The sequence below is a fragment of the Pteronotus mesoamericanus genome, unplaced genomic scaffold (genome assembly GCF_021234165.1).
Source record: "Pteronotus mesoamericanus isolate MK-2021 breed Mesoamerican mustached bat unplaced genomic scaffold, CSHL_Meso_final contig_50, whole genome shotgun sequence".
NCBI classification, from domain to species: domain Eukaryota; kingdom Metazoa; phylum Chordata; class Mammalia; order Chiroptera; family Mormoopidae; genus Pteronotus; species Pteronotus mesoamericanus.
Genome location: NW_026555186.1, coordinates 10,442,146 through 10,460,594, shown reverse-complemented (window position 1 = coordinate 10,460,594; position 18,449 = coordinate 10,442,146). Strand labels below are relative to the sequence as shown.

Genomic DNA, 18,449 nt, shown 5'->3' with positions numbered 1-18,449 from the left:
CTATAGGTTTTGAGACTGCTGTAGCTGAAAATTCTAACAAACACAAGCTTTCTCCAGCAGACTCACTTGCTCACTCTCTGGAGAGCCCAGTACAGACAGGGACAGGGTGCTCACTATCCCTGGGTCACCACTCTGGTGGGACTTCCGTAACAGAACCATCCTTTCAGGGACCACTGCAGCCCAGGGACACGGTCAATATGCGACTCTGGTCAAAATTTAGGGATGTCAGGAAGAGGAGGACAATTCAGCTTAACGGACGGGAATGCCACAAAAAAGCTAAGCTTGATCCCAAACTAAAGCCGCGGGGAAACTGAACGCACTGGAGGGGCAGTGAGCGTGAGGAGAGCGATGCTGGGGGCAGAGAGGCACGTACCTTTCCTCGCGGTTCTGCCCCACACACACCCGGCCCCCGTGCCGGGGCGTGGGGTTGCTGCAGGACCGCTGGCGCACCTGGAAGCCGATCCCACAGGTGGTGCTGCAGGGAGACCAGGAGGTCCAGGGGGTCCAGCCTCCATTCCTAGGGGGGAGGAAGCAACGTGGTCACTGAGTTAAATTGGCTCAGAGTCCATCCCCCATCTGCATCCACCTCCAAATTCAGGTGCCTCCTCACATGGACCACCTGGTTATGGGCTGCAAAGGTAAGAGGAACTGGGGCCATGAGACTAAATGTATTGCATCATGGGAATCTCAATTACTGTGAGATTTTTCTCCCATGTATCTGACTTTAGAGCCAAGGTAAGAAATTTAAGAGTGACATTTTAAGTGAACTGTACATAATGCAGAATACATCTTATTAGAAACTATTAAGAAACTTCAGTTATGAAAATATAAATCTAATAAGAAATGGTAATTCATTGAAAAACAATTAGAGATGAATCCCTGAATGTTTAGAATTTATGCTTCTACTTGTCTTGTACTATTTCAGTTGTAACTTAAAGTGCCCGTGTGAAGAAAATAATCATTGATGTCTACATGTAACGTTTACTTTTAAAATCAATGAAAATCAGTATTTCTCTTGGTAGCATTAATGCTGATATAGAACATAGTAATGTCTGAAGTTTTAAAACAAACTATATTAAAAATGAAGGAAGGATATTTTAAATTCAGATTCTTGGCTATTTTCTTGCAACTTGACAAAGATACAGAGTATAAATAAGGAGTGCCAACTGTGTATATCTGAATTTATTTGTTATTTATATATGGATATAAAATAAGGCATATATATTAAAAGATAAAATAAAATGAACCACTCTTATAAAATATAAAATACCACTTTTAAAACATAAAATACTCCTATGGTCATGGCACTGTAGGTGCAGGGGGATAGAGGAGAAAATTGAGTATAGTTATGAATGAAAATCAAACAAATAGCCACAACAAAACAATAAGCAGAAGATACAGGAAACCTACTCAATGGATCACACTGTTCGAATGGGTCTCCTGGTTACCCAGTACTGAATGTTAACAGAGTGTTGGACACTTAGATACACTGAGGAAGCAGAGAGCCTTTTGATTAAGGACTTGGCTTCTATTATCTGTCAGGCACGGCCACAGCACATTGCAGTGAAAGCCACGTGGTGCACCCTTGGGACTCAGCGTGCCTTCCTCCAGCTGCTGAGAGTACTGGTGGCTAAACTTAGCTGAGAGGATCTAACAGCCATCAAGGGCCTTCCCAGCTATGGAGTTCCCCTGAGAACTCAGCTGAGTTCTCCACTGGGCCTGCAGCCCAGGCCTGTCCGCCCTCGACCATGGCTCCTTCCTCCCCCTCTCATAGGGGCTGACGTTGGGGCACTCTCCCATTTAATTCCTGAACACAAACCTCATGTCTCAGTGGCACTCCTGACCCTTCCAGGATGAACCCAGGTTTTGCTCCCGAGTTCCATATAGGAAGGCAGGTGAGAAAAATGGAAGGCTGCAGAGACTGAACGCATTTGGATGACCAACTCCTGTCGAGGCTCTAGGCATTCCCGGACCTCCTGCCCTTCTATCAGCTGGCTGTGTTTCTTAATCTCTCTCTCTCTCTCTCTCTCTTCCCCTAACTCTCCCTGTTAAGAATTAGAATTCAGAAGTGTCATAAGGATGCACCTTCAAATATTTATTTTAATTATAAAATAAAGCATATTTTTCTCATTGGTAGTAAGTCTGACTTGGCCCCTGTTTGATAGTAAGGTCTGGCTTAGCTAGTTAATTTACTTTGTGGATTTCTTTTCATAAATTAAATGTCTTTAATCTTGCTACTCCAAGGTATTGAGAGAATATATTTAAATTATGTCCTGAGATAAAGCATATAACCAAAAATATACTTGCAAAGTGTATTAAATTAGCAATACTTCAGATTTTCCAAAAATATGTAAGCACATTGGGGTAAACAAGGTGCATATAAATAAAGAATAACAGGTTGAATTTAGTCACTTGAAGGACCTTCTTAAATGTTCTTTGATGTACTTTGCACAAATTGAGGAAGTACTTAATAATACTAACTGAGCAAAACATTTGGTCTGCCAATTAGGTGGTTTCCAATGTTTTGCTTCCAACAAAATTGAAGGCCAACATAAACAGATTACCCACTAATATAGGATATTAAAAAAAAGTTAGAGTATCATGATTTTGGCAGATAATTTTGAAAAAGAGAAGTGAGCGACAGTGCTATGATCTTACATTTCCAAATACTTATGTAGTTAATACTCATCAGCACTTAGAGCTAGAAAAATAAAACATAAAAGTAGAATTGCTGCTAAGCTCTTACCGATTCAGGCAAGAAGTTGTATTTATGCCTGAACAGGAACAGTAATTGGGAATTAAAAACAATTGCATTAAAGAATGGAATTCTAAAAAATATCTCAGATTTAATGTTAAGTAATTATTAGTCAACATGGGTAATATCAATAATACCTTGGCTAATTGTGTGTTAATTTTCAAAATACGTATTTATAAAGCCTGTACTTGTCAGAAATAAAAGTTTTTTTAAAAAAAATTCCACTTATGTAATTGTTTTGTGATAGTTGCACGGAATTATAATAGAGTAACCAATTTAAGACTTTCAGACATAAAAACATGGCACATTAGGATAAGATTCTATAAGACAACAGACTAGAAATAGGAAGTTAAAGGGAAGGACAAACATAAAATTTTTGAATGTTCAATCAGAGCCTGCTTATCAATTTCTTTAAATGGGGAGGTCACTAATTATGGTATTTAGTCTATAACATTTAACTTTGCGACAGCATGAATGGAACTGGAGAGCATCATGCTAAGTGAAATAAGCCAGGGGGCGAAAGACAAATACCATATGATCTCACCTATAAGCGGAACCTAACCAACAATACAAAGATGCAAGGAAAATATGACCAGCAACACTGAAAGGAAAAGAAATCAACAGAGACAAGAGGGAAGGGGCGGGGCAGGGAAGGGGAAGGTAAGGGGAAAGTCAAGGAACATATAGCAAGGACTCATGGACAAAACCAAAGGGGAAGAGCTGAGGGAGGGAAGGAGGGAGAGGGCAAGGGAAAGTGGTGGGGGGGAGGCAGAGACAAATGTATTTAAAAAATAAATAAATAAATGAATGAAAAAATAAAGACTGATATAATAGAAATTATATCGTTCAAAATATTGAACTTTTGGATGAAATACATTAGATGCCAATCTATAGATATTTGAGGGGGTATCTAGTTTATCAAGATTCTTTTAGGAGGCAGGTGAGGAATTGGTTGTGAAGACTATTGCACCAGAAAACACAAGTGTCCAAGTACAAACATTGTGAATGACAGCTGTCCCACCACAGAGCTATGGACATGTGTGGACATGAGGGCTTTAGCTGCTACCCTAGATGTATCCTTTAGAGACTCAGGAAAGTCAGTGGTGTGGATAGGTAGGTAGCTTCTCACACTATGAAAACTATCTGATATTGTTGCTCGCACTCTCAAGGAAGCCGCTTCAGACAATGCACACTGCTTTCTGAATCTCCACAAGGGTCGCTCACTAGTATACGGGCGGTTAGGAATAGTTTTTGATTGATGAATTAACTGGTGTCTGAGAGAGGATGAACTGATATACCATGAATGCATCTCTGTCCTCGCACACATTGGGCACAAGGTGGGGGCTTCCCCTTGAGGAAGTGTCTGCCATGGTAACAGAGGGTCCCCTTCCCTGGTCTGACTAAAAGGTGGGCAGCCGACTTCCAGAGCATCACATCCGCATATTGCAATCCTCTCATGGATGTGTGTTTCAGGGTGCCCGAGGGTCAGGGACCTGGGGCCCCATCATGTACAAGAATAGGCCGTGTCACAGTTTTGTGTGTCTGCCTAAATTTGATTTGAGACTTGTTTTCATTCTCGGGAACCACCTAATGGCAAGGGCAGAAGGGCAGGGCCTACAGTTCTCTCTTCGAACCACTGGGAGTCACTGATGCTGTCAAAAGAGACAGCTGTGAAGAGCTAAGTGGCTTAGGCGGGTGCACAAAAAATGGACTGCGCTATATCAATAAAGGACTACTATTTTACATATTCCAGAAACAGACTGTAATTGACATGGATGTTTCCCTCAAACAAGCCACTAATATTGTGCACATTAGCAATATTTTTCCTAATCTAACAAGGTACATGAGAATGGGTTCAGATTTATAATCTGCTCTAGAGTTTAAAATCTCTTTCTAGAGATTACATAATTTTGAAGTTGGTAAGCAACCCTATCTTTTTTTACCTCTCCCTCAAGGTGGGAGATATATATTAGGAATGATTCCCTGAACTCCTCTACAGTCAGTTTACACACAAAAGTAGGCCCAAGTATTGCGGGGGACGTACCTGGAACAGTTGGTGATCTCCATGCGCGGGCCTGCGCACTGCCAGCCGCCACACTGGGGGGCTGGGCTGTCACAGGAGCGGGTGCGACAGAGGCAGGTTCCCACGGCACTGCCATCTGTGTGTGTACAGGGTGTCCACGGGGACCATGCGCCGAAGTGCCCATCCACAGTGAGGTTCCTTGTCTAGGAAGCAGATACAAGGAGGGAGGTCAGAAAGGGCTAAGGCAGCAGACATAAAGAAAAAATGAGAGGTCTCTCATAAGGCAATCAAAACCCAGTTACAATGTTTTATATTACAATAAAAAGGGAGGAAATGGAATATTTCAAAGTAAAGCAAAAGAGGTCACTGGTGAAGATAATGATGGAGGAGGTGGGGGAGGGAAAAGGAGAAGGCAGAAGAGGAGAAAAAGGAGGAGGAGGAGAAAGAAAAGAAGAAAAAGAGAGAAGGAGCAGGAGAAGGAAGAGGGGAAGCGAAGCATGCTAATAGCTTGACAATCAGGTGATGGAAGAATAGTCCTCTACTGCGAGAAACCCAGGGAACAAGCAGCACTGGAGTGAAAAAGCACAGATGTACAATTGTGTTGCAATTTCAGGTAGCTTAAAAAAAAATGAAAGATTGGTCAACTCGTTGTCATTGGAGACCTGGCCTGGCTCAAATGTCACTTAAAACTAACAACATTTAATTGACTTGTCAAGTGGTTGGCACAGTGACTGCAGTCTTGGTACGGGCCCATTGGAGGTAAAAGTGTGGCACGGATCATGTGGAAATGATGTCGAGTTCCATTTTGGTCTCACAAACCCAGATGTGGTTCCATGAACCCTCCTCCTCCATGGAAATGATGGTATACGCAGATAAGACCCAGATGTAGAGGACAAGGAACTCGGGTCTCAACTGCCCACAGATCTGTAGCCTCCCCCATCTGCTGCTGGGCATGCAGGTGTTTGGCTGGAAGGCGGAAATGGGGACAGAAAATTCTCATGGAGACATAAGAAGGGACGTTTCTACAGTTTGGGACATTTTCATATTGAAAACGTTTCAAAACTTTTATTCAAATTACTGACAGGTTTGGCTCAGTGACTGGATCTGTACAGGATACGAGGATTTCCCTCCTGGGCTAGTTATTGGGAGACTGATGAGCTATGGAAAGAATGGATTTCAGAGCACAGGACTGGTCTGTGTCATGTGGATACCATGGGGCTGCTCAGTGTGTGGTGTATGGGCAGGTGGCTGTCCCTCCTAACACCACACACACACACACCCAACACACATACCTCCTGGAAAAGAGTGTGAAACCTAAAGAGCTTAAAAGTAACTGAATTTGTAAAGCAAAAAACTTGGAAGAACAACCAAAATAGTACACTTATTTAGGATACCAGCATCCATGTATCTTAACACATCATGCGGACCCTAAAATTTTACATAAAAATTTTCCTTTTCCACTATGAGCCTGCTTTTCTGTGGACCAGACCCCAACCCCAGCCAGGAGGAGCCCAGAAGCCACTCGAATGTTAACTGGAGTGTCAAAAAAAGGGGTGTACAGAAGTTGCACGGCATAAATTAACAAGGCTTTATGGTGGAGGTGAGGTCCTAGAGAAGAAGATCTAAGTCTTGAGTTAATTGCACACAGGATGGCTCTGGCGGGAGGTAGAAGCCAGAAGCCAGAGTTCACAAGATTTTGAAGAGGACCGAGTGACAGCATCTGGGCGGAATGGGACAGAGGGAAGGTAGTGAAAGTTGAGAATATAGGATATATTCAGAATATAGGATTGGGATCAAAAGATTCGCTCAAAGCCCCCTTGGCCTACATTTCATCGAAATACAAAGGAATGGGCACAGACACTGTGAGGAACTCTTTACCTGTAAGAAGGCACGAGGAAGTCTAAATGCAGGAAAATGAGGATTTGTGGCGCCAGGAGGAAATATAATATAGTGGCAAATGAAGGAAGATGGAAATAAATCATTCAGAATGTTCCAAGAGGATGTTTTGTGATGGGAACAGACTCAGAAACTGACACACTGAAAGAGTAAGTCAGTGACTTGTGGACTTGTGGAAAGGGAATGGCAGTCATGAGCCGGCTTCTGTGCCAGCTGAATTTACCAAGAAAATGACAGAATTAAATGAATCCAGGGAAGGTACAAGTAGGAAGAACAAGAGAGAGAGAAAGAGAAACAGACAGACAGACATGCGGAGAAGGAGCCCCCCAAGGAGTCACTGTCCTGATTTGTGACAACATTGAAATTTCTGTTCCAGTCCATGTGCTCCCTTAAACACAATCCCCTATTCTGCAGGAGATCTGAGGATCTCCGTTTCTGCAGCCCAGAGAGCTTAAAGTGAGAATCCCAGTTAGGGTGGAGGGTTTTTATTAAAATGATACATTGAATGAAGGGGCTTTACATTCATCATGGGAATTATTCCTTGTCACTCCCCATGGGAGAGAAGGCATCACGCCATGCCCTTGACAAGGACACACCCCGAGCCAGGGGGCTAATAACGATTGGTCTGAGCCAGTCATGCAACACGGCAACCCCACTCACTGGGCCAGCGCTGGATCTAAGTGTAAACATGTGACTTGATCCTGGAAAATGAGCCAAGAGGCAGCAAAAGGCTTCCAGAAATTCTTTTCCTCCAGATAAGAGAAAAATCCTCTCTGCTCCTTCTCATCCTTCCTGCCTTGGATTCAGTTACGTGAGGATGTGATGCTTTATGTCCCAGGGAGGGGGGCATGAGAAGGCTCGGGGAGTAAGAGCTTTCCAAAGGCTCCCCAAACCCAAAAGAATCAGCCCTGAAACTGTTCTCTCCCCATCACAGGATGAAAATAGTCATTTTTAAGGCCCTACTCATAGGGAATTAAATTCCTTTAAAGTAAATGCTGTCCTATTGGACAAAACCTTTATATACTACTTCTACAGAAAATGCAAACTAAGATTTAAGGAAATAGTTATAAAATTGCCAAAGACTGCACATCTAGCAATATGGAAGATGTAACTGGAAATTCTGGTTGCCCCTTCCTTCCCATGAGACCAGGGTTTCTCAGCCTCAGCACTGTTGACATTTGGGCAGGGCAACTCTTTGTTGAGTAGGCTGCCCTGTCCACTGTGGAATAGGTAATGACATCCCTGGATGCCTCTACCCTCCAGATGCCCCAGGATCTGACAACCAAAATTTCCGCAGACATTGCTAAATGTCCCTGGGGACACCTCCAGTTAGGAACCACTGCATTAGACATCTTCTCCCCATCCCTCCCTTTGGGCACTGGTGTAAGATAACAGGGCCTTAGGCAAAGAAATGGACGGCATCAATGTTTTCCTCCCAAATATATGGATCGGTAAAAATGGGCTCACATATCAGTGACAGATGAAAAGAGAAGAAGAATACAAAGTAAGTGACAGCTCATGAAGGAATGAAGAGAAATGAGGTAGAAAAACAGAACAGTTACAGTAATAAAAACACTGGAAAGGAAATGCACTCAGCAAATCATTAATGGGAGGATACAGAGAGATAATTCTGCAGGATGAGAATGTAGGCTTTACTTTTCAGCCATGGGTAGGGTAGCTGCCTTCTTTGAAAGGCACAATTTTTAATTCAGAGACATTGCTGTTGGTTCTGTTAAATTCAATGCAAGAAGAGCTTGTGATATTCAGAAAAGCATGCAGGCTTCCTGCATTGCATTTAACCATAGGCTTGTTTTGATCATGAGTATAGTAGTATCAGAATCTGCCTTGGAAATAGTGTAGATCCATGAATAACAGGGTAGGTTCTGCTGCTTTACTTCTGTGTATGAGTAGGTATTTTTATATTTCCTTAGCTATCCTTAAACAGACATCAGATATAAAACTATCTAGAATAAATTATCTGTAGTGCTATCTTCTAGGTCTCTGCCTAGTGATTTTTCTATTTGGGGTATGTGCTTTATATCATTAAATACTAAGTCATAGTAAAACACATACCATGTCTATATGTAGATAGTCTAGTGTATGCTATCCACTGTGCTGAGTGATGTGCGTTTATTAACTCCTTGAACCTTACCAACACCCTTGTTATATATATCCCATTTCACAGGGAGGACAACTGAAACTCAGATGAGGCTCAATTTACTCGAAACCATACTTTAAAAGACCCAAGGTCATTCACGACAAACTGAGTCCAGAGACTGATCTCAGCCACTTCATTCCATAATGTAATTCTTAGATCATTCTTTGGTGACAGTCTCATGGAAATCAGCTTCATGTACTTTTACCCCCAATTCTGTAACAGCAAAGTTCTTCTCGCCTAGGAAATAACTGATTTCCAAGAGCTAGCTAAGGAAGATGTACATTTTGTTAACAAGCAAAATCCACAATCTCATTTCAATACATTCATGTGCAATTAAATTAATTCCCAACTGACCCAGGATGGAGATGCATTTGCTATGTACAGAGGTTCCTGGAGCATATCTTCAGGCTTCTACTGTACTCCAGCCATCATTTTCTTATAACAACATCAAAATCTCATATTTTCTATTTGGGCATTTTTTCAGAAGTTAAAAGATCTTCCTTTATTTTCAAAGTTTCACATACCTTTTATCAGAGATTGTAACAGAACGGATATTTATATGCTCCGATCTGTTATGACATCAATCTAATATCATCCCTAAGTCCTTCTCTATAAATGAATTACACAAAGGAAACACAGCACCTTTGAAGGGAACTAAGCTCAAGTTCTCTGTGGTCTCTGATAAGATGGGCAAATAGAGGCAATCTTTATTTATTGCCTCGGAGTCACTTTATAGAGTTCTTTTCTCTATGAAGTGGCAGCAACTATGTCTACTTTTGAGGGTCATCATTAACATTAAATGAGACAGCCCATTAAAAATTGCCTAATATGGCACTGAATATACAGTCTAGACACACAATTAACCTTAGTTCTATTTTCCTTCTATTAAAGTAGACTTTTCCAAGTCTTACACAACATGTTATATAAGTTAATGTATATAAAGTATTTAGTATGAGAACTGATGGGAAGCAAATGCTCACTGAATGCCACGGATTATCCCAGAATCTCATCCCTATTTGTAAATTATATTGTGCAAGAGAACAACAGGAAACATCTTGTGGGGTCAACGACTGTGTTATATTTGTTAAAAAAAAATAGTAGATTTCATTACACAATTTATAAATAGTATTTCACCTGCTATCTGAGCATAATTTGCAGGGTTACTACCAGATCAAATTGGGCCCACCTGCAGGCTGCTGCCTTGGGGAGATGCTAACAGCTGTGAATGGCAATGCCTTGTAGATCAGAAGAACTGGGTCTAAAACCTGATTTCTTTCCCAATGTAGTTTTACAATCTGTGTAAACCCTTTAGACTCCGGTGTATGGGGTTGCCATCTACATGAGGGCTTTGGGTTCCATCATTGCTAAAGTCCTCTGTCACTCTAAAGAAGCAAATTATGCATCGTAGCTTGAGAATAATCCTATATTGTGAGATTTACTTGGTCTATGTATTTTCCTAGTTATTGAATGATACATTTCGAAACAGGAGCTCATCATATGATATGATATGCTGGTAACCATGTATCCACAAAGGATGCAGACTGTATTTACTCATAAAGCCCAGACAGAGTCTTCAAACTGTACTATCCTTGTTCAGCAACACTACAAGTTATGCAGAACATACATATTTTTTTGCATCATGCTAGATACTTTGATTTAGATTTTGTTCAAGCACTTCAAATCTATTAAACTGAGAACAGTGTTTTCAATTATATTTACATAGCAAACAGTGCTTTAATCAACAGTCAGTCAACTATTGTCCTTTTTTCCTGGACAACAGAAATCCATAAACATTTTTAAATAGTGACCTTTCAGTGGAAAATAGGTCTTAAGTTCCTAAGTTGCTGGGAAGATTCTGGGGTCCCATGGGCAACTTGAACTCTCTGGAGAGCACAGGATCTAAGCAGCAAATGGCAGCCTCTGAGTGAGGTTTGACTGGGAAACTAACTTTGGGGAACTCAGCTGCACTACATTGTTTGTCCAAGGTTTGTGAAGATTTCCAAGGCAGGTTCCCACAAGAGGGTTCAATATCAGCCTCAGCACATTCAGCATCCCTCTAACCTCACTGAACTCCACAAAATGACGTCGTCTCATTATTCAGCTTGGGCTTTTATACTGGATAGAAGCAGTGTTGGTCTCATTTAAAAATCTCTCAGCTTCTAAAACTTAATCTCTTTTGGCTAAAGATATGTAGATAAAAAGGTTATTTTGCTGATTATACGATTTTATGTATTTTTAAAATCTCTGGAATCAGCCTGCATTTTGCATTCCATGGAAGCATTTTTTTTCTTTTAATAAAACAGTAGTATACTTTACAACCAGTGGCATATCTAAAAGGATGAAATATGGTAGATTTTGCCAATAAAATTAAATCTTTCTTTCATTTCAGTCAAAAATAAAAAATAAGATTAAAAAATTCCATTTTTAATAGCCTTTAAAAACAACTAAGTTAAGACCGCTTTATATAAATGCTAATAATTTTCAACTAGTTCATTTTTTTCTAAGACACAGATTGTTAGAAAAAGATATATAATTAAAATAGTAGATGAGTTACACAAAACTTCCCATTTTCTACCTTGTAGTCTACATATATGAGAAAAACATATTGTTTTGCTTCCTGAGGAATCTATTCTCTGTTGTTGCATGTTTTCCATATTGTTAACTTACAAAAAGTGCATCTTGATATGACACATTCCATAGGGTGAAAGGACAGGAATGTTTTGTATAAGGAAATCACCTCGAACAAGAGATAAAGAAGGACCTTATGTGTTTTCCAGAGAGTGGGTCAAAAATCACATCTCAGCTACAATTTTAAAGCAGAGAAGGTGGCAGGATGGCTTCAGCCCCAGGGCAGATACACATCACCCTCTGACCTCCCCGAGTTTACAAGAGAAATGTTCCTCTCAGCAGCAGTGACAACTTCAGTAACAACCCTCTGCTCACTTCTTAAATATTGGATCATCTCCACTTTGGACTGTAGAAATATACAAGACACAGATTTGTTATAAACCAAGTGGCGGCATGTGTATTTTCCATTACATAAGTAAGCATGTCTCAGATATCCAGTAAAACAGCCACGGAGCCTAGACCATGGCCTCATTGCTTAAGAAGAACTGCTATTATAGTCATTTGTGCTTTTTACCTTTAAAATTTTAAGGTCAAATATCTAAAAGATGGTGTGCTGATTCTCCTAAAGTGCATGTCTGTACATTAGGGCTGCAATTCAGAGACTGAACGTTGTTCTCTCTTAGCTGCAAGAATGGAAGGTGAACAACACTGTCCTGCTTATCGAGTGTTGGTCAGAAATGAAAAGGAACTTAAAACACTGGCATTTTTCAAATTAATTTCAAGAGATGCCACAGACATGTTTGCTCCTAAAATCAGAGCTCTGAAGCAATAATCCAAAGGAAAGGGCTAGCAGCTAACCCCCATGCAAAGATTTGCTCAGAGCATAGAAGAGGTTATAAATTCACCGTTGTACCAAACAGCCTTGATCTTGTGCCAACATGGGGAAGGACACTGGTTTTAATAGCCCTGGCCTTCCTCGTGTAGCTGCCTGATTTTCCCACTTACAAGTGGAAGGATATCTTCATGGACATGGGTTTAGATAATAGAATTAGCAGGCCCCTTGATAGGAAGCAGACCTACAGTTCACATGCCTCGGGCAATTCTGTATTGAAGAAACAGCACAGATTTCAAATCACAGAATGTGTCACTTCCCTGCTCAGCACTGTCTTGCAGAGGAATGCCAGAACTGACAGTCACAGAGATTAGCAGTTCTGTGACAGCAAAGTAACTTAATTTGCAAATGTGTGGAAGCTAATAGCTGTTGATCATATTCTTGGGGGGAAAAAAAGAAAGTGAGATTATTTAATTATGGGTTAAAAAGACAAAGGAAAAACAAACAAACAAACAAAAAATAAACAACTCAGCTGGTTCCCAGAAGTGAGTATGCAAACAATTCAATTGGCAAAAGAAAATGTGGACTCTGTTCTCTTGGATTCAGATTCTGACCCAAATGCAAGCGAGCTTCTCTTCATTCTGCAGAATTCACCATGGGAATGAATGTACATTCAACTGTTTCTCCCAGACTTTGCTGTGACCCTGAGCAGAATCTATGAGACTGTCCCACATGGGGTTCAATGGTAATATCCTTTAGTTCATTCATTTAAAAGCTCTACTTACATGGGCTTCTGGAATGATGGCTCCCAAAGGAAATAGATGTGTGTGGAAGGTACTATTTTATTAATGCTGCAAAGGGTACAATAGTTCACAGCAAACTCTGGAGATAAAACTCCAAGAATAAAACAGAGATATTACATCCCATTTTCAAGCCAGTATTGTTTTCTCATAAGACACTTCTCTTCAAAATAGACAAAAAGCTTCTGCCATTATCCTATGTGGCTCTTGTGCATGTTAAGAGCAGAGTGAGTTTAGAGAACACAGACAGGTTGTGTCGAAAAGGTTTGAAGATAAAAATGGGTAGATGTCATTCAAGCTCTGGTTAGGACCAAAGCACTGTGGGGCTACTGTGGACAGTGTGTCCAGAGGACCGAGAACGCGGACACTTACCGGGCAGGCGGCGATGGTCTGCTCCCACTGAGTCATGCTCAGGCTCTCCTCTAGGCTGGTGCACTTCTTCATCACCACGTCCCAGCCACAGTAAGGGTCCTGGGCCCCGATGCAGGCGCTGCAGACACACACCCGAGGGTCAGTAGAGAGGCAGCATAACTGAACTAGGATGCAAACTAAGGCATGCCTGGCCCTTATAACTTGACATGGGAAGTAATTATGAAAAACAAATTTCAATCTGTACACACTTGGAGGTAACCAATTAAAATTAAATAACTACTTTTCATCAAAACACCTTTATTTTCCCTAAGATAGAGGGCAGATGACTAAGTGACTATCTGTGCCAACATGAACCTTTTGGTGCCATCAACAAAGATAAAGTCAGAATTCTGCAATGCTCAAAAATACCAGTTGTTTGTATCACCACCACCATCATCAACACTATTTGTTGAAAACCTACTGTGATATGTCGAATTATCTCATTTAGACACAACATGTATAGGGAGGTATTATTATTATTATTAACACATTATCATCACCATAATCATCATTACCATCATCAATATCAACAATATCATAACTATCATCAACACTTTAATAACAGTTACCATTTGTTGAATGCCTACTGTGATATATCAAGCTATTACATATTTAGACACCTAAAAAACTGTAATGGGGGAGGTATTGATGAAACAACAAAGAAAACAAAGATACAAAATTTATGAAATGGGCCCAAGGACAAGAAAGTACACCAAAACCCTGTGATGTGGTAAGTTCAAATTTAACAATAGTTTAATATAGCGGTCTATAATATTCAACATATTATTCAGTACTACTGTAGGTGGCGGACATTTTATTTTAGCTTTGTCTCAGTGAAGGAGTTAATATGCAACCTGGTATTTTCAGATGAAGACTTTGGTCCCTGTGTTATAAATACAGCAGAAGGCAGATTTGGGGATGGAGCAAGTAGACGGAGGTAAGTAAGTCACAGAGCCAGAATTATACAGAAGGTCCCTCCACAGGAAAACAGGGCATTGAACTCCTGGGCATTCTCTCTCTAAAGGGGCTAAGAGGTGGGTACAGCATGGAACTCTAATATTTTTGTAGAGTTAGAAGGGAGAATATGTTATAGTTGTCAATTAGTCAAACATGGGACCAGTGAGGTAGTATAAATAATAATCTGGTTAATATTAATGATATGGAACAACCCTAATTAATACACCAAATATGTTAACCATGTGTAAAGCACTGTTATAAAAACCTCACCTCGAATAGCTCATTTAAAACTCACAGAACCTTATAAACATAGTACCTCAATTAGATGTCTCCCACTTTAAAATGAAGAAACTGAAGCAGAGAAAGGCAAAGTCTCAAAGCTGGAGAAGAGACATCTAAAGACAGTAAATGAAGCAACAGAGAAATAAAATTATTATTTAACTTACTATGCGTTATTATTTATTAACCACCTAAAAAGTTCAAACAAGAAATGGTTAGAATTGGGGTTTTGCACAGCAGGACGAAGCTGAGGTGGGAAGGAGTATGAAACAGTGATCTGTCACTGTTGCCTCAACAGAACTTTTTGATAAGTGACTGCGCACATGTTAAAAGGTACACTAAGACACATTAAATTTTTCAAGGGTTTATTTTAGCAAACATGAATGCTAATTGAGCAGCATTGAACTGAAAGTGGTTAGGAGGCTCCACAGATAGGATCTGGGGGAGATGCTTTTATAGAGAAAATATGGAAGCAAACCAAGGAAATTACAAGATTGGCTCCAGCTTCAGTGGCTGCCTTATTTGGGAAAGGCTGATTGGCTGTGTGTGAATGGCTGTTCTTAAGTTTACTTAGATTCTGGCTTAGATTTTGGTTTGCTTACACAGGCTACCAAGGCACTGCAAGCCAATGGCCTCCTTGTTTAATTACTTTAACATACATATATTATTAATACTTCCATGCAAAAAAAATCAAACTAAAACAGTAATAAACAGCAAAGTAAAAGCCTTCCTTCTCCAGAAGGAGGCACTGTTCACATACATATTTAGGAGATAGTGTTTCTATACAAAGAAGCATGCATGTGTGGATATATACCTGTATTACATGTAGTCTAATATAGTTCTATATTATTGCTGTTTATATAGACAACAATTGGATGTAACACATGCAAAAGGGACTGTACACACAGACTCATGTTGGACTTTTTTACACATAATTATATATCATGGCACTTTTTCTTACAGTAAATACAGCTCTACCATGTTCCCTTTAATATCTGTGTAGTATTCTGTTACCTTGATGAACCAACATTTATTTAAATCCTTGAGAGCAAGGCTGAAATGCACATTTTTGTACATATTTTCTACATGATAAAACTCCATTGATGATTAAAAGTTACAGGTTTTAATAATTTTGTACCAATCAACAGTATGACAGGTACCTCTTTTTCCTTTCTCTGTTTCAGATATAGCCTTTAAAAAATAGCTTAGTTCTTCCTGATAAATGAAAATCCAATTTTCTAGTCATCTGTTTTATTTAGTTGTGAGATGAAGACGTAGAGCGTGTGTGTGCAGTTATTGATTATCTGTATTTCTATTTGGGTATACATCTATTTATAACCAATTCCTGCTTTTGTTTCTTTTTTACTGGGTCATTGGTTTTAGTCTTTTTATGTGGCCACTGGCAGCAAAAATTTCTGTATTAAAAAAATTAACCCTCTGTCAATAGCATTTCCACTGCTTTCTCCACTTGTCACTAAATATTTTTTTATTGAGATAAAAATGTTTTAAATTTTATGCAGTAAATTTTATTAATCTTTTCCTTCACAGCATCTGGATTTTATGCCATATTTAGAAGGAGCTGCCATTCTTAAAAAATCATGAAAACATTTACCCAGGATTTCTTATGATTCTTCTGATGAATCACTTCATTTGTCTCTGTATCTTTTATTTTTATATTTATTTTTAATTATTTTATCTTTACCCAAAGACATGCTTCTTGATTATAGAGAGAGGGGAAGGAAGAGAGAGAGAGAGGGAGAGAAACATCAATGTGAGAGAGAAACAGAAATCAGCTGCCTCTTGTACGTGCACTGACCGGGAGAGAACTTGCAACCTAGACTGCGACCTTTTGGTTTACAGGCAACATTCAACCAACTGAACGACACTGGCCAGTGCTACTCACATATCTTTGATCCATCTGAGACATACTTTAGTAACTTTCCTTCCTCCACTCCAAAAATATTAAAAAACAAAAACATATATTTTAAATCTAAATTATTCGAACTTCAGACCAACATAAGCAGATTCACAGCTTCTAAGAAAGGAAGCTGTGTAGGGTATCCTTTCCTGTTTTCTATTAGATTAAGATAACATCTTTTCAAACACAAGTTTAGGTCACAATGTGTGAGCACCGGCTTTTAAAAATCTCTTCTTCTTGAGGTTTGGAATATAATTTCTAATAATTTATTCTTTTAAATAAAAATTCATTTTAATAATCAGTTTTGCTGAATAAAATTTCATCTATATTTATGGTATATAAAACAAAGCCCAAATTTTTCAATTTTAAAAACTCACAATTTTTGAGACACAATTATTGATTTAATAACATCTTTTTCTTTTTTTCTTGTCTTTTTTTTTTTTACAGGGGGTAGGAAAGATGAGAACTAATGACTGCATAAGATCAGTGAAAGTGCACATTTTATATCTATGAAATAAGATTATTTCATATAATGGAGCCAGGTCCGAGGACAACAAATTCTCCCAACTAACTCTACCTGTGCAAAAAGTTGTTCTGTAGGAAAACGCCCAGAGGAAATTTACTTCAACTGCAATGCAACCTCTAAGACAGACCTGGGCGAAGGTGGGAAATAAGAACCTGCCTGCTGCTGCAGCCTCCCGAGGCTGGGACACTGGAATCTGACCCCAGTGCCCTGGTCTTACCCATGGCCTGGGTGACAGAATGCAGTGTGTATCACGGGAACTCCCATGTCTGAACCATTTTCAGGTTGGCGAACAACAGGGCAAAGCTACACTTACAGAAATGATTCAAAAAGCCTGAATTCCTGATCATGTTTCTTATTAAAGTCACATAAGACAAAATTAAAACCATGAAAAGGGGAAAAATTCCTCCATTTCCCTAACTTTGCCCCAATCTTCTCCTTGTAAAGCTACCTGGATAAATGAAACAATGCCGCAGGGTTATGCAGAACATTTTAAGCTGTTTTAAGTGAAAAGCTTCACTTACAGTGATATGCAACCATCCCTTTCTTCCCATAATGCTGCCAGCTCTGCAAGCTCTTAACATTCCACTTCTCCCTTTAAGTGTTAAAGCTTCTCTACAAACACAAATGCCCAGCCTTTAATAATACCATTTATATATATTTTTCTCACTTAAAATATTCCAAACCCTGGGTGAAATGCTGATCAGCTCTATCTTTATTCTTAATTATACTTTAAGAAAAATGAGTCATCATAACATATTTTTTAGAAGGTGGGTCTTTCAAAGAGACCATGTGGAAAATCACAGACCGAACTGTTAACCATCACAAAAGTGGCTTTTCTTTATTCTACTTGGAAAATGTTTTTTGGTTTTTTTTGTATGATGAACCTTTTTAATTTCCTTATTTTGTGAATAACCTTAGATTATTCTTATTTGAAATATTGCTCTGGTATTTGAAATTCTGCAAATTCAGAAAACATGGCAATCAGAATCTGAAGGGTTAGTTTGAAGACACATTTATTGAGAGTATGTTGTAGAGTTAAATGTATACTTAGAGTCAGGCCTTAATTCTAGAAAAAGGATAAACTACTTGCCTTTCTACTGGATATTTATACTAATATTTATCTAAACTTTTCCTGTACATGTTAAAGTTAGCAGTTATGCTATTTGCTAATCTGAGTAATAGGAAAATAGGTATATTCATTAAAATCTTTTCACTGTACTTCTGTAAAATTAGAGCTAATCACTGAGTATGATCCCCTCACATATTAGCTTGCCTAAGTATAGATAACTTTATCTGGCTTGTTTTTGTCACACTAATTGTCATTAC

General features: G+C 39.3%; 1 protein-coding gene across 2 annotated transcripts in view; it reads right to left on the bottom strand.

Annotated features, from left to right (window-relative positions):
* The window catches only part of SEMA5A (semaphorin 5A), a 452,903-nt gene that overhangs the window by 88,812 nt on the left and 345,642 nt on the right, over positions 1-18,449 (bottom strand). For both annotated transcript variants that reach the window (XM_054578336.1, XM_054578335.1), the window contains exons 13-15: positions 13,405-13,522; positions 4,800-4,981; positions 374-517 (exon numbers count right to left, since the gene is read on the bottom strand). In XM_054578336.1, the coding sequence (XP_054434311.1) occupies positions 374-517; positions 4,800-4,981; positions 13,405-13,522 (444 nt within the window). The remainder of the gene's footprint in view (positions 1-373; positions 518-4,799; positions 4,982-13,404; positions 13,523-18,449) is intronic.